Source organism: Chelmon rostratus, chromosome 20, assembly GCF_017976325.1.
Source record: "Chelmon rostratus isolate fCheRos1 chromosome 20, fCheRos1.pri, whole genome shotgun sequence".
In the NCBI taxonomy this organism is placed as follows: Eukaryota; Metazoa; Chordata; class Actinopteri; order Chaetodontiformes; family Chaetodontidae; genus Chelmon; species Chelmon rostratus.
The window spans coordinates 16,212,788-16,228,633 of record NC_055677.1 but is presented as its reverse complement, the minus strand read 5'-3'; the positions used below and the strand labels follow the sequence as shown (position 1 = coordinate 16,228,633).

Here is a 15,846-nt window from a genome sequence, read left to right as displayed (position 1 = left end):
GACTGCTGTGCTAGACTTCGAGTCCCAGACCACGAGGCAAACCCTTAAACCAGCACCTCATTCCCTGCCCAGCCACCTCTCCTCTACCCTTTCTACCAAAGGGCACAGTGGCTTCCAAGTAGCACAAAAACCTCCAGGTTTACGGACACAAAATACCCCCCACAGTCCGACTCTGTCTCTCTCCTAGAAGGAATAAGAGCCAGGTTCCAGTATAAACTCAATCTGATCCATCTGGGTCACCCAAGTCTCTGAAAGGCTGAACTACACCATGCAAACTACCTCTTCCCCTGTCCCCTTCAGACAACTGACCGTCCTCAGACAACAGAAGACAGGAGTGAGCCCCATTGTGGGTCTATTCTTAACGCACTTCCAAAGGCACGTCCCCGTCCTGGCATTGCAGAGATATTTTGGTGCTGCTGGTCGTCCTTACAGGAGAGTAACAAGCCTCCTGGCTTACTCACTCTAAATTGCTGTATTAAGTTCTCAAGCACAATGGCAAGCGTGTTCAAACTGGCTGCTCCATAAAAATACAGACGCTTACTGCTGCATCTTCCAGTGATGAATCAAGATAACGTAGATATGTAGACTGCGGATTAGCTCCCGTGAAATGTAAGTAGGTTGTAAACTGTATTTTCCCACAGCTGATACCAGTGTGACTGATAAGAGCCTACTGTGCAGTCATTCTATATGGGTATGAAATAAAACTACATTTAATTATTTATCTGAAACACTACAGAAGTTCATATGATGATTAAGGAACCAGATTTCCACTGTTCAAACCTTTGATAACATGAGATGAATTAAAAACTTTGCATTAGCTTCTCTGCTGTACTTCAACATATGCAGATCTCCCACAGAAAATGATTTTACAGGACGAATCAGTCCTTTTCTCACACGCAGCATCCACCCCCGCTCAGGGACGAGGTCTCTGCTGGGACACATGGCTAAAGCTCGGCTTGGCTCATAATCACTACAGATCAATGGTCATTAGCGCTTCCACACTGGCTCACAGTTAGAATCCCACATGGCTCATTTTGAACGGATGACAAAGCTAGGAGTGAGAATATATAATGGATTCTGTTGGAAACAAATAGTGTGTGAAATTGAACTTCGGACTCAGTGACACAGGACAGAAAGTGATTTAGTTAACTGGGCACTGTGGCGCTGACCTGAAGCCGAAACCCCAAAATGAAACCTTCGGCCTTAGGGAGGAGTCACAGGAGGGACTGGTAGTGAGTTAGTTCAGGGGATACCTCAGGACTTGTGCCTTTTCTGTATGTGAACAAACAATTCAAATGTGAGCCTCCAGCCTCATTAAACTGGAATGCACCATCTATTCAGGTGTGCACAATGTGAGCTGAACAGGTGCAACCATCCCAAAATGGCTCAGTAAACCCTAACTGATTTAAGACAGTTACAGCGACATCAACATGTAAAGTCGGCTATTAGTACACACAAGCACACAAATAAGCACAGCGAATGTAACACAGCACCGCATGCATTGAACCGTTTTTAAACCTCCCTCTGCTACAGTTTGACTGACTGAGCAGAGGACCTGCAGTCAGACACAAACACAATTAATATTCCCTGTGTGTGTGTGTGTGTGTGTGTGTAAATTATTTTATTTGAACCCCACCACCCATTCTCTCCAGTTTGCAATGATGGAGTAAATGATAGATCGGTACCGTCTGAATCAAAGTCAAAAGAAATATAATAATAGTCTCCATAAAATATCTCAGCCTCAGCTGATTTTCAGGGAGGAATATCCGCCTTTCAGCTCATGGATTACTGTGTCTGTAATAGATTGCAAATGCCCTTCATGGATGTGTTTGAGGCCATATTGGCAACGTTTTTCACCCTCTTCCTCTTCCCTTTTGACGGCAGATATGAGTGATATCCATGCATACTAACTATTCTCTCATTTCAGGTGCTGCCATTCCCCACCTGTCCAGAAGCTTCTATTTGAGAGATTTCTCGCCTCAGTCATTAGCTGATCATCCACCTGATCCTGCAGTTGTTCCCCATTTCCACACTGGCAATGGAGGACATTAGCATAATCATAAAATGAGCCTGTGTTGTTTTAAAGGCCTAGACCTTGTATCAATGCACAGGTGTGACTCAAACATCCCAACAGAATTTCAAAAGGCCTCCACAAGCCAACAAACTGCTCCACACGGCCTGAAGACAATGATCAAATATAGTGATGCAGAATGAGAAACTGATCCTGCTTGCTGTCTTGTGCCACACTGTTCATCATCTAACTCATCACCAAAGAACCACAGAAAAACACTTGAGGCTTTACAAATCACAAAGTGGGTGGATACTGTTATGCTTCAGCACCATTGCAATGTTGCAGCTGTAAGGGATCACACATTTCATCATCTTAAAACTGCACCAAACGATAATTTATAGGGGCAATTGGTCAAATGACAATGTGTAATATGACTTCATGATATATAGGTGCATATGCTGTAGTGACAAACCCACTTGCTCTTCGTCTTTAAGCTAATTGTTTGGGTTTTCTGGCCAATAACTCACATCACAACACTCGCCCCTCTGATTAAACTTGTTTCCAGCAGCTGCAGGAACCTGTTTTAGCAAATAACAGTTCTCATGAACCCACTGTGCACCACCTGTCCAGCACCAAACAGGGAGATACACAAAGTTAGCTGATATCTGGTTAGCATAGTGGAGCATGTTTTGGTGGAGACCTAAACAGATCTAAAAGGAGAGGGACTTTGGTGCATCAAGAGCTTTTGATAAACTCGAACAAATCATCTTGATCCAACTTCAACCCCTTCATACCATCTACGAGGTGTGTGCGGAATCCACAGACTGAATCTAGACCGCGCTGCATAGAGAATGAAGCTGGACTTCACGGAAATGATCTGACAGCCAAACAAAAGATGACAGATTGTAAGCTGTGGGGCTCATTAAACCAAGAGATGTGGTTTCAAAGGTGAGCCTCTGTGTCCGTGCGCAGTGTTTCTAAAGGAAGTGTTTGATGTCGCTCATGAGAGATGTTTTGCAATTGCTCTCACTACAGCTCACAGCACCTCTTCGTTGCATTGAATTGACTTGTATAGCAATTACCAGAGCAGCGATTGAAATGCAAATCGAGGCTAATACGGAGGATTAAATGTGTCCCTCAGTGACAACATGGCAGAGTGTAATCTCTGCATTACCACTTGCTCTAAACCATTTAAATGGTTCTTCCTGGGAGAAGAAACCCAGCTGGGTCACATCAGTGGCACAATGGAGTACATATAGAAATATCGTGTTTGCAGTGTTATCTCACCATGAATGATGTGTGTCTGTTGCGATTACTTCTTCGCCTTGGGTGAACTGATCGCTTAGATTAAACAAGAGACGTACACTGGGCTTATTCCAACGTTTTAAAGTTTAATTCTTGCACAGGGTTTTCTAAACATTGCTTCAGAAGAGAAGAATTGGGAGCAGTTCTAGAAATCATGGTTGAAAACGTACAGAGAAGAAGAGAGAACAGAGAGAGAGATCTGAGTTTGGCAAACTGAGAACATGAACATAATGACTGACTCACTGAAAAGAAAACAACACACTGACAATAACAACAGAATACAGTACAACTTGTTGAAAAGATCAATCAGTGACAAAAAAAAATGGTCACAGCAGTTGACTTATGTTAGCACAGGAAATCGTCACGATCAAAGCTGAATGTGTGAAATCCAAAAATTGTCGTTGGAGTGAGGAAGAAAACTTAAGAGAAAAGTAAAACTCTATGCAGAGGTAGAGTTCAGTGCACAAGGCTATGACACACACCTAGTTACCATCCGACAGGACACCACAGGCCCAAGGTCTCTGCTGCTGGAAGCAATTTTCCACCTCAGGACCCACCACAGTTGACCACATGGCAACGTTTCCTTCTGGGTTAAGAAACCACCAGAATGGGCTGTTTGCACACACACACACACATACAATAAATAGCATATACAATCTTTGAACACCTCTAAGAGTCTGAGCTCACAACAGCAACTCCAGTAATGTTACTTAACTAAAGAAACATGTTGCACTTTATGTTTCACTCATTCAAAGCACCACGCAAAACAACAGTTCTCTTTCCGACAGTCCCACCACCTTTCCATATACTTCATGTGCAAGAGGGCTTGGTCAGAGCAACACGGCGAACTCGATCGTCCTTCATTTCTCCATGACTTTGGTACGGTTCTGTCCCCTCCTCACACCTGCTGCTCACGGTTGGAAATCTCACGGACCTGACTGACTGACTGATTCTCCAGTAGCTCGACAAACAACAGAAGGCTGTTCTCAGACGTGGAAGTTGCCAAAGAAATGCACAAAAAAAAAAAAAAACGAGAGTATTGAGGGAAGGTACACTGGTGTGGCTTTTGAATTTGGACATATTTCTGACACAGAAAGAAAAACGCATCTAATAAAGCTATGTTTGTGCCTTTTTTAAACATTTCCAGGTTAAGTCATTATATTTTCAAACATACAGTTTACTGCCTATTTCAGTAATGTAGTAGAGGAAAATGTGAGTCCAGTTGACCATAAGACAACAACAACCACTATTATCAACTTTTACACATTGATTGACACTTTTATCAACCAATTCAAGTGTGAAAAGTAGAAACAATTAGGCCAATTAAGCTCAATTCTTTTATAGGTTTACCCTCTACTACATCCATGTACATTTTTGTATTTCTGATAGTAGAAATGTCAAGAAAAGAGCAAACCAGGAAGTGATTTGTAATTGCAAGACACTGTGAAGCCCAGAATAACAAGAGTCTGTAAAAGGCTGTCAAACAAGTCAGATAAGAATGAATACATCAATAAATAATGTTGTTATGTTAAATAAAAATTCATATAAAGCTATTTGGTCCACGTATGCGTATGTGTAACATCTGTGGAGCAATCAAGACGACAGTGTGGCTATCTGGCTTAACTGAAAACACTAGTGGCTGAATCACGGAAGTACTTAAAGGGCCGACACAACGCCACAACACTGGCAGTCTTGCTGCCAAATTGTCCCAGTGGCCATTTGCGGTACTGCAATGCAAACAATCCTGCAACCCAAAAAGCCTGTTCCCCATAGACCACCATTACAAAAGAAATATCTTTGAAAGTGCTGACAAGAAACCTCAAACTGCAAACGAAGCTGATTATCACTACCTTCTGTATTATTGATTTATTAATCCATGTTTTATATTTGTAAAACTTTTCTAGAACATGTTTTATATTTGTATGACGCTGGAATGCTTAGACGGGGGTAGTGGGGAAAACACAATATAGGGAAATGAAGGAGAGTTTTAAAAAACATTGAATTTTTTTATCAACTAATTGGTGGCAAAGGAAAAACTGACTGCAGGTGGAAGGAAAAAACTTTGTACACTATTTTAATTAGACAACGAACAATACTATTTATTGGATATATTCAGTCAGACTGTAATTCGGACTTGCTGATAGCCTTTTACATTTTGTCAGTTACAGGGCTCCATAAAAAAATAAGCATCATCACTTCAAAAGAGGAATCTGGCAATGCTTCCACAGGGTATGGTTAAAAAAACGATTACAAGTCATAAAATAAGCCTGAATTGTCTTGTATTATACCATATATAGTCTGTAACACATAAAAACTTGGCATTTTCTGCAGTGTGAAAACATTGTAACAAGAAAACAGACAAAAATATTAAGTGGTGTCTCCCATTTAAATCTTAATACTTCACCTTTGTCTTTACTTGATTTGTCATAGGAACAAGGAATCAAACATATTTGCCACCCCCCTAATGTACAGTAAAAACTGATCCAATATAAATATTCTAACATGTTTCTGTTTTTTTACAGTATGACCTCAGTCTACAGATTTTGCACACTTGCGCTGTATTTACACTGTACAGAGACAATTTAGCAAAACGTATACAATCTACCTTTTATAAGCAGAGTCTGAATTGTCACTTAATGCTTTTTCATTCATTTCGGTCCTCTCCAAAACAACAGAAAACAACCCTGAAGATTCATGCTTTTTTTAGTGGCTCCTAAATGTCGATATTCCGTTTGTGCTATTTCCTTGTAAGCTGGAAGAACCATACAAAATGTTAAAGAAAAAAAAAAATACTTCAGTTTATTTGTTCTATTCCTCCAGTAGAAAGGGGAGAAGTGTTAAACTAGCTTATTACAGGCACCACAGGTCAGGACAATGGCAGTGAATTAAGTACAACATAAGCTCTACAGTATGTCTCACGTCTGACTGGGTAGTGGCCCGCTGTCTTCCAGTCCGTCTTCTCCGAAGTATGCATGCTTCATCGTATTTAATCACAACAACAAAGCAATGCATGAATATTGCTTTCAGTGAGTAGCTGTATTTGAACGGTGGCTGGATGGCCTTGCTGTAAGAGAAGCTATTCTGGAACTGGAAGTTGAATCCCCAGGTCCTGTCGAAGCGCCCTCGAGCCAAACACTGACTTGCTTTTTCAATGTTAGCTCTCTGAATGACAGCTTCAGTGAGACGGCTACAATGTAAGTCTGTAAATGAATTTGTGGTGGAATATTTTGTCAAGGAGGGCAAACGATATGTAGTCCAGTCAAATACATCAGCTGTACACTGGAATGTACATGTCTTTCCTTTGTTGAGGCTTGGATCTGCTAGCAGAGGTTTCTGCTGGATGGGAATGCAAAACAACAGAGAAACACCAACAAAACACGGACACAAACTGAGGAATTGAGCAATTAAAAATTTCAAAATGTGCCTGTAAGCTGTGAAAAAAAATCATCTCATGCTTCAGCGAAGAAACTGAAGCAGAAGATTAAAATCAAAGGAATGTACACGGCCTCCCTCAGTCAACCTCACGTGTCAGTCGGGCGTCAGAGGGAATTATGGAACGCTGCTGCCGCCGTCGTATGTTGTATTTCGCATTAAGCTTGTTCCTCTCTTCTTTTCCCAACTTCACACAGTCTCTCATATTGCCAGCTGCATTTCTGTTTGGCCACTTCTTTTCTTCCGCAGTCAAGGTCTTCATCCCAACAACTTTCACTCACACACATGAGTTTGGTTCAGCTCAGCTCTGTTTGGTTCAGTGCAGGCGGCCAGTGGGACTTCTTTTATGTACAACAACCAGAGAGGGTGTGATCACACTTGTGAAAGTGCTAGATTGTGTGTGTGTGTGTGTGTGTGTGTGTTCCAGACAGCCCGACTGATCTACAGGACTGCTGCCCACCTGGTTTGCCTGCTCACCGGGCAGAAATAAAGTACAGTATGTCTGACAGGTGTGTCTCCGTGCTTTAGGTGGCCAGTGTTAGGAAATGATGGCAGGACACCACCGCACCACCGTCAGGTTGTCTGCGCTCACTGACCGCTTCTTGGCTTGTTTCCTCAAGTCCTTGTATTTGTCATCGCACAACCGTGAGATGGCCTGAAAGTCAAAACATTAGACAGAAATGAGATGGAGATGGCGAAGCCTACTCTTTGGTTTGGAGTCATTCATTGAGATCTTTGTCACTGTGTGTACAGTATGAGAGGCAGCGATGTTTAAAAAACATGGGAAATATTTCCACAAAACAAGAGTACTGCCATCTAGAAGTGAGATACTCAAGCTTTAAATACCCAGCGTTTTGCCTGAAAGGTCTCCTGCTCATTTATTTATTTTTTTTCCTGTCTTGTGTTGTTATTGGCTTTTTATGTGTTCAGATGGTTTTAGGGTATTTTAAAAAGAGATCCAACCACTTTTGTTCTTGGGACTGTTTTGATACATACAGTTTTTCATATAGTCATCGACAAGCATTAATATGTGCCATGGTTGTCAAAACGTTATCAGTTTCTTCAGTTTCTCAGTTTTCAGAAATGGTTAAACAATGTTTCGGATGTTTGAGGACCTAATTTGAGAAATCTGCATCAATCCGTTTGATTAATTTCTGTATTTTTATGGAGACAGCCTACTCCCTCCTTTTTTGAATTTCCTTTGTTTTGTCTTAAATCGTGCACACGTTCTTGTCATTTTACTGCCACTCCATTATGCCTTTTCTGTCAAAACAGAAAATAAAAAATAACTGAATCTGAGTGTTAACAACATGATCTGAGGGCAAACTACACTACCACTACTGAAAAAAAACTGTGATTGCCCCCTTAAACATGACATAAATAAAATAAAAGTGTTAATTTACGTCTAAAAACCAAAAGTAAGATGATTTTTTGATCCAAAAACATCCACAGTCCACCCACAGAGGTGTTTTCACTTTCATGCTGTGTGATTAAGCCTCTTCTCAGGACTGTGTGGGAGTGGATAAACTGGGCTTGATTGGCATCTTGCTCACTCTCCTTAGTTTTGTTGCATCTGTTAGTGTGGTACACCTGAGCTGTGCTTATTGGTCAATAGTTTTGTGACATCACACAAGTCCAGGTGTAGTTCTGCTTGCATAAATTGGGTACTTCTCTAGTACATTAATCCATTAACAGAAGTATAGAGCCAATAAATGCACCATTTTCACAGCAGACAATCCGACTAATCATAGGTGAACTAAAAACATTAAAAAACAGCTCTGATCCATTAAGTGTAAGTAAACCATATCAGCGAAACACCGTGCATAATACTAAGGCTCTGAAACAAGTAAATCTAAATGAAATGCAGCTATTATTAATGTTAATAATTACAGTTGTGCTTTTCCTGCTTTGACAAAGTCTATTTTGGTCAAACTGAGAGCCTTTTAGATGGAGAAAAAAGAAGGCAATGATGCATCTGTCAACATCATCCGAGCACTTAGTGCCGCCAAGATTTGTTTCAAACACTAACCACAGTAAGGCAGATAGGCAGGGAGAAACAGATGTCAAGGCAGTGAAGCTAATTACTCAACAACACAGCCTTACACCCTGTCCTTCACCCAGCAGATGATCTACAGTCTGTGTTTTGTGTGTGGAACCGAGGCACTTCAAAATACTAATTAGCGGATTGGCCTCGGTTCACTCTCTTCCACATCCTCAGGCCACAATAAAATGGGTTTGGATTTCAAGATTTTTTTTTTCCTCATTTTCTTATTCGTGTTTTCAAAATCCACTTCCAGTTTCTTTTTGTGTGTGTGTGCTACTCACCTCTAGTTTCTGGGCCTTGTCCCTGCTGAGGGGTTCCAGGGGGAAGCTGAGGTTGTTGGCTTCTGCCAGTGAGCGCAGGTCAAAGTAATACTTGGCGTAGACACTGGACGGCACGTTGATGTTGAACTGCAGCAGCTCCAGAAACTGACGCTCCAGCTCATTCCTTTTGTCAGAGAGAGAGATGATGTATGAGTTGAGAAGTGCTTGCTGTGACAAACTAAACAAATCTGACATTTAGCGGGAACCACACCTAGTTGAGGTTGGAATAAAGTTAGATCACTGAAACAGAACTGTCTGCAAAGAAATTCTTTACAGGGAGCCTGAAGAGGAGACAAACAGACCAGAGAAAGAGCGCACATGAGACCATCCTGGTAAATAAATCCCCTCACACAGACGGTGGGTGTTATTTTCACATGTGCAGTGCCAATACACATGCATGAGGTTAATCCCCAGTACACCCACCTAACATAGGCCTTTCCTCATCCTCTAAACGAGTGATATCTAAGCAAAAGGGCTCTGAGCATTAACTGTAAAAATATTAATCCCACATCCTGAAATGCTATTGTCATGCATCGCCTCATGCTGCACAGCTCTGTGATACCTTCTGCAGCATGACGACAGCCGCTTTCATCTGTTTGTCTTCAGTCATGACCGATTCATTCTGCATTGTAAAATGCATAAGAAGCGCTACCCATCTCTTCTTCCTAGCCTTTGTTCCCCACCCACTCACATTTACAGGCATGCAGCAACAGACGAGCTAAATTTAGACTCTGCTGTAGAGAAACTCTGCCTAATAACGCTGCTTCTTTTTATCTCGCCGTGGCACTCATTCAGCTATTCTCATCTGTTTCTTTTCACGTTTCTCCGCTCTTCAGAATTCCTTCCAGACTCCCATACGGTTATTTCACAGTCTGACGGGGGGTGGAAAGGGGAATTCATGCGGCCATGTTCCCGAACATGGATTTAAAAAGATCTTCCGAGGAAATCTCTGGTCAAGCACTGACTCACTGTCCGGTAAATTGCCATATGAGAGTACAGCAGAACCACACATGCTGGGCTCCTCTCGCTGGAGAGAGTCCCAAACAGGTGGATTACGGTCACCGCTCTGTAAAATCTGAGCCCTAGGACAAGAATATGCAGCCACTGGTGCAGAAGAGTGTGAATGCAGGAGAGGTCAGAGGTCGCAGCAGTGGCGACACGTCTGCAGCATCGAGTTCCCCCTCAGAATAAGCCAGCCAAGATTCCTGTGGACTTGAGACGGATGTGGTATATAGGACAGAGTGGTGGGTCCTAATGCTCAAGATGCTTCTTCCCTGTGTTACACACGGCAATGATGAATTGAAGATGACAAAGCCATTCCATACAATCTGTGGTTTAATCCCAAACAAATATCCTATCTATTGCTTCAGACATCTCCTTTGCTTCAGAACCTTTTTATATAAAAGCCATGTGTATCTTACTGTCATCATGTTAGAAACCAATAAAGCAGCCTTGTTTCAAGCTTGGTGACACAACAGCATGTGTATTTATATCATTTCCTCACTGGGAAAGCTATGAGAATAAGTGATACAAACTGACAGTGCCAGAGTACTATTGCTGCATGCATAAATCTTGCTCTAACAAAGGGTAGACAACATCTTATTAGGTGACAATTCTTTATCACAAGGCTGAGTTGTATTTAACTGAGCCAACCTTGTGTATCACTGCTTTTCTGGGACCAATCCAAGAGCCATAACAAAAGACGGTGAAGGGTGTCAGACAGATTGGGCAGAGGTCGCTCTAAACATGTCCAGACCACCATACATTCTCAGCACAGAACAACCCTGAATGTTAGTCACTAAATGAGAGTGTAGACAGGTACAGTAGTTAAGGGCAATGGTGAATAAGAATGGCTGAGAGTATACACCAAGCAATGCCAGGAGAGCTGAGATCAATTAGTTGTTCAACATTGCCTCCAATTGAGTTTTTTTACAGTGCAGAACAAACAATCTAAGAAAATATGCTACAGTATGTGCTCCCATGCCAATTCTATTTAAACCATGGTGTGGTATATTTGGAACTGTTCTCTCAGTCATAAGATCATTGCATCACTGTAGCACAAAGCACTGCTTCCAAAGGAAAGAAAAAGAAGTCAAGCGATCGGTGATGCCAGCTCCTTCCACACTGTGATATGGTATTTCTACTAATACCACCAAGTTTCCAGCTATGCACCTGTTGTGCAGCACATTTCTGGCCAGGAAAATTTCTAAAGGTCTGTCCACCATTAAAACAGACATATCAGTTATTTTCTCAGTCCTTATAGGATTATTATTATTATTGGAATGAGTTCTCTGCTTTTTAAAATGCTTGAATTGGATTCTTAGATTAAAAAATACCCCAAAAATCTATGTTGCAAATGTTTTGTAAGGAAAGAGATGCATTCAATATGGTTTTAACACCTGAAGGATATGCAGAATGAGCTTTGGTGAATAACACTGAATGTAAACATAACTTTTGTTGGTTTATAAGGAAATTCCACAGGACACCCCCATCAGTATTTACCACCCAGATAATTCATGGCTCTGAGACACAAACTGAGCCACAATGCTGTAGCTAATTTATCAACTGAAAATGGGTCAGATATGACAATGTTGCTTGTCATCCTTGCTGCAAAATCAGCTGTTCCCAAATTTTCTAACCCTATGGCCAGAATAATGCATCGAGGGTTTTTCTGATTGAGTGGAGAATTGCTTTCTGGAAGAAAAAGAAAAATGAAATTTGAAGTCTGTTACACATTTATGGGCCTGTGTTGATTCTGCTGATAACAATGGTTTGTAAAACGTCCTTACAGCCCAGATTAATTGGTTTGGCTGATTAACCGGGGCTGACAGGATGTTTTATTGACCTGACCTCAGTCTTTGACCTATATGTTGTGTGTGCATTGCACTATTGTGCGCTTCTGACTGCTTTCTGATCAGAATAATGTATTACTTTGCGTGCGTATCCAGCAACTCACATGTCCTCCACAGTGATATCCTTGAGAATTTGGCAGTAGTCGACGTTCCAGACCGCCTGGTCATCCCAGACCTTAGATGCCAGGAGAATGGCTCCTAACACGATACGCTTCCAGTTGGCAGGGCAAATGTCGATCTCAGCGTAGGTCAGGAGCCTCTCCAAATACACCTTAGACAAAGACACGTTTCACATGTAAGATGGATTCTGCCCTTTCTTCCATATACTGAACATTTTAACAACAATAAAACAGATTATTTATCAATGTATTATCCATTGCTTGTGTAATTAGCATGTTCTCCCACTTGTTTCTGTGTTTAATTAGCCTCTGCTCTCCTGGTCTGCATTTATTTGCAGAGTTAGCTCCCCGCTTTCCTGCTCTGCAGTCTTCCGCCTACTCCTCCTCCAGGTTAAAACCCACAATAACAAGATGTCAGAAGCTGACGATATCCAGCTTCCCCAGAGCACACTCATTAAAAAATATATGTGGATCAAAACACTGCATCTCTGTGCCTTTCTCCCCCTTTGCCATCTCTCTCTCTTTTACAGTAGCCAGAATTCACACAGTCTACAGATCACAAAGCAAACTGAGCCTGCAGGCACGTATCCCTCACAAGTTGGAATACTTGTACTGAAAGCGCTTCTTCTGATCCATTGATCGTCACTTTGTTAGGAAGACAGAATGTATTCTATTTGATTTTACAGTCGCTGTCCACGATGAAAGATACACTGATCTGCTGAATCTGCATGGAGACGACTACATGTCTAGCTTGCTAATGGACACTACAATGTACCTAATATTTTTCTCCTAAAAGCTAATTTATCTCCCTCTACACACTCCCAAATAATACAATGCATGTGTAGTATGAAGCAACCTCTCTCTGTAATAAGCACGCAAACATATACAAGTCATTTTTTGTTTTTCACCTTTTTGTACTTCTTAGTTTTGGTTCTTTAAATCAAAAGTTTGATTCAGTTTCAGTTTTCGGTATGGACTTGGTACTTTGTCGTGCTAATTATTTTTTAATATTTAACTTCATGATACTATTTCAGTTTGTAACAGATATGACAGATATTGAGATACATACAATAAATCTTATTCTTGCTACAGCAACTTTCACCCAGCTGAACCACACTTTTTAGTCTCCATAAAATTTACAGCAGGCTCAATAGAATTCAGACCAGTTACAGAAGCATAAATCTTTGAAAACTGTCATCTCACATTACAAGTGTGACAAAAAAAATCTGGTTTGCAGAGATGCTGTAGTGCATTCAACTTCTTATAATTCTGTTTGAATCTCCACAGTGGCAGAACTTTCGGTATAATGTGACTTAAAACCGGAACAGTAACCTAGAGGACTGTTTAATTACTAGATATAAAATGGTAACTTGTGGCTCAGTCAAATAGAGAGGCAAAGAGAGGGGAGACGTAGTTTGTAGCCTTGTTTGATTTGCCCACTAGCACAGCTCAGGTGGCTAATTGGACAAGTCATGCTGGGTTGGGCTTTGTGCCTGCAGGCAATGCTAACCTATCCCCGTTGTGGCCCAGAGCCTGCCAACAGACACCACATATACACTCATCTGGCAGCAGGCAGCAGGCAGAACTGAAGAAAGCCCGCATGAAATGAGAGCCAGACCACATGCTGAGCGATATGAATGCAACAGCAAAGAGAGAAAACTATACAAACAAGCACATCATAGAAGCCAGAGGCAGTGTGGTAACCCTGTGCAACCAGACTGAACCCAAATGATTTCATTTTGTGAATCTTGGGCCAGTGTCACAGATGAGGTTTGGCACTAGACAGAGAAACTGGTCTGCATGGAGCCCAAGGTTCAACTAACCTTACACTCATTTCTGAAACATAGGATGTTCTAATTGGATTAGAAGTTGTCATAAGACAATGTCTGATGCTGATTAAACAACATACTGCTTTCACATTTTAAAAGGTAATCCTGCTCTGACAAGACGGTGTTACATCACATCTATTATTCATAACGATGGGAAGCCAAAGCACCAAGTACTTCCTTTAAAGTTGGTGGTTCACTCAGTTAAACAGAGGACTCAATTAATGACCACATTACTCATTGGTGGTTGTTTTTGACTACTGTACAGCTGAAAGTTTAAACACCAAATATGTGGTGTTTCTAATTGAAACTAAGCAGTGAAACACATTCTGCTGGCACAATTCAGAATATACTAAGCCACTGTTTATAGTATAGAGTAACTCTCCTCCTACTCTTCATGCATTATCTGTTAGCAGTGCAGGATATGCAGTTATTGAATGTCGAGATGAAAATGCAGCAGCAGCATATCAGTCAAATATAGTCTACAATTATGCTAAAATAAGTAAATGTTTCTGCACTAGTAGCTTCTGTGTGACACAGCAATGGATGACCTGGAACTGGCTTTGGTAATGGTCGAGTTTGGCTTGTGGAGCTGTAGCTTCACATGTTACAACGTGTTGCCTGTGTGGGCCTTCTACGAGAAACCTTGAGCAATGATTTATTGTCTGAGAGTGAGACGTTTTAACTTTCTGGGTCTTTGTCTTCTCCGTCTCCTGGAGAAGCCTTCTCTTCCCTATCCTATGTTGTGATGTCTGGGAAGGGAAGGAAGACGCCAAGCTCCAACTCCACTGCATAAACTTAGCTGTGTCAGCGACGCTAGCCCCCATAACCGGCAGCTACTCAATTACTGATGGCATGCCAGACTTTACCTCTGGGGGACTGATCATGTGCCAGACTGTGCAGTGTGTATGTGTGTGTGTGTGCACCTTGAGAAATCTGACACATTTTTGTCACAGTGCCCCTGTACATGGATAAAGACTTGCTTCCCTTTCACTGTCACAAGGGCTCACTCACTCACCCATACATGCACTTCACACATGTGTACATCTGTCAGGAAGCAGAGTAACTCAATACCAGGCCACTAGGCCAGTTATATTAACCCTGCACTTCCCTGCACTTCTTAACCCAGTCTCCAGGGACACACACGTCGGCCAAAGTGACAAAGTGTGGAAAGACATGTTTCTGGGCAGATGAGCGGGGGAGAGAAGGGGGAGTTAATAACAGTGCTGTGACTATAAATAAGAAGTATAGCAGCACAAGCAAATTAACTTTATTCTGTCTTAATCTAAGTGAAGATATGCATGTTTTCTTAAAATAAATGCTGAAAAGATAGAGTCAGGGGAGGAGAGACAGAGAGAAAGACATTAGATAAAGAAGGGGGAGTAAAGATGTCTTTGTCTTCACATATTAATACAGGTGAGCAGCGCAGAAGTCGTGGGGAGAGAACCTACTGTACGCTATAGCACTAATTATATCCGCGCTACAGGCACAGATGTACTTCACACCAAAGTAATTCTGACAGGAAATTGCACAGATCAAACTGATCTTGTTTTAACTTCCAATTTTCTCGTGTCTCCTGTGAGAATTTGTTAACGCTTCGACATTTTTGGAGAGACACTCTCCAGAGGGATATACTGAAATTTCATATGGCTCAGGAGGAAAAAATGAGGTTCAAAAATAAATGAGAGATAAGAGTGTAAGGAAGGCAACAGGGTGAAGACAGCACATGACCTGAGAGAGGGCAGAAGGAGAACCAGGCAGCAACACTACCTCCTGGTGTCAGCATTGAGATACACACACATACACCTACCAGTGTGACTATGGCACACTCAGCTGTGAGCTGTGCGGCGCTGAACAGCGTCCTGACGAAGCGGTAGATCTGCTTCTGCTCAGGGTCGTGTTTGTCGTAATCAGGAGGAATCTCCGACTTCTAGAAG

The 15,846-nt window shown here is 41.7% G+C and overlaps 1 protein-coding gene across 3 annotated transcripts in view; it reads right to left on the bottom strand.

The window, feature by feature from the left end:
• Window positions 1–3,391: 3,391 nt before the first annotated feature.
• The window catches only part of ccny (cyclin Y), a 41,226-nt gene continuing 28,771 nt past the window's right edge, over window positions 3,392–15,846 (bottom strand). For all 3 annotated transcript variants that reach the window (XM_041961619.1, XM_041961617.1, XM_041961618.1), the window contains 4 exons: window positions 15,720–15,839; window positions 12,069–12,235; window positions 9,074–9,236; window positions 3,392–7,403 (listed from right to left, as the gene is read on the bottom strand). In XM_041961619.1, the coding sequence (XP_041817553.1) occupies window positions 7,287–7,403; window positions 9,074–9,236; window positions 12,069–12,235; window positions 15,720–15,839 (567 nt within the window). In that variant the 3' untranslated portion in view covers window positions 3,392–7,286. The remainder of the gene's footprint in view (window positions 7,404–9,073; window positions 9,237–12,068; window positions 12,236–15,719; window positions 15,840–15,846) is intronic.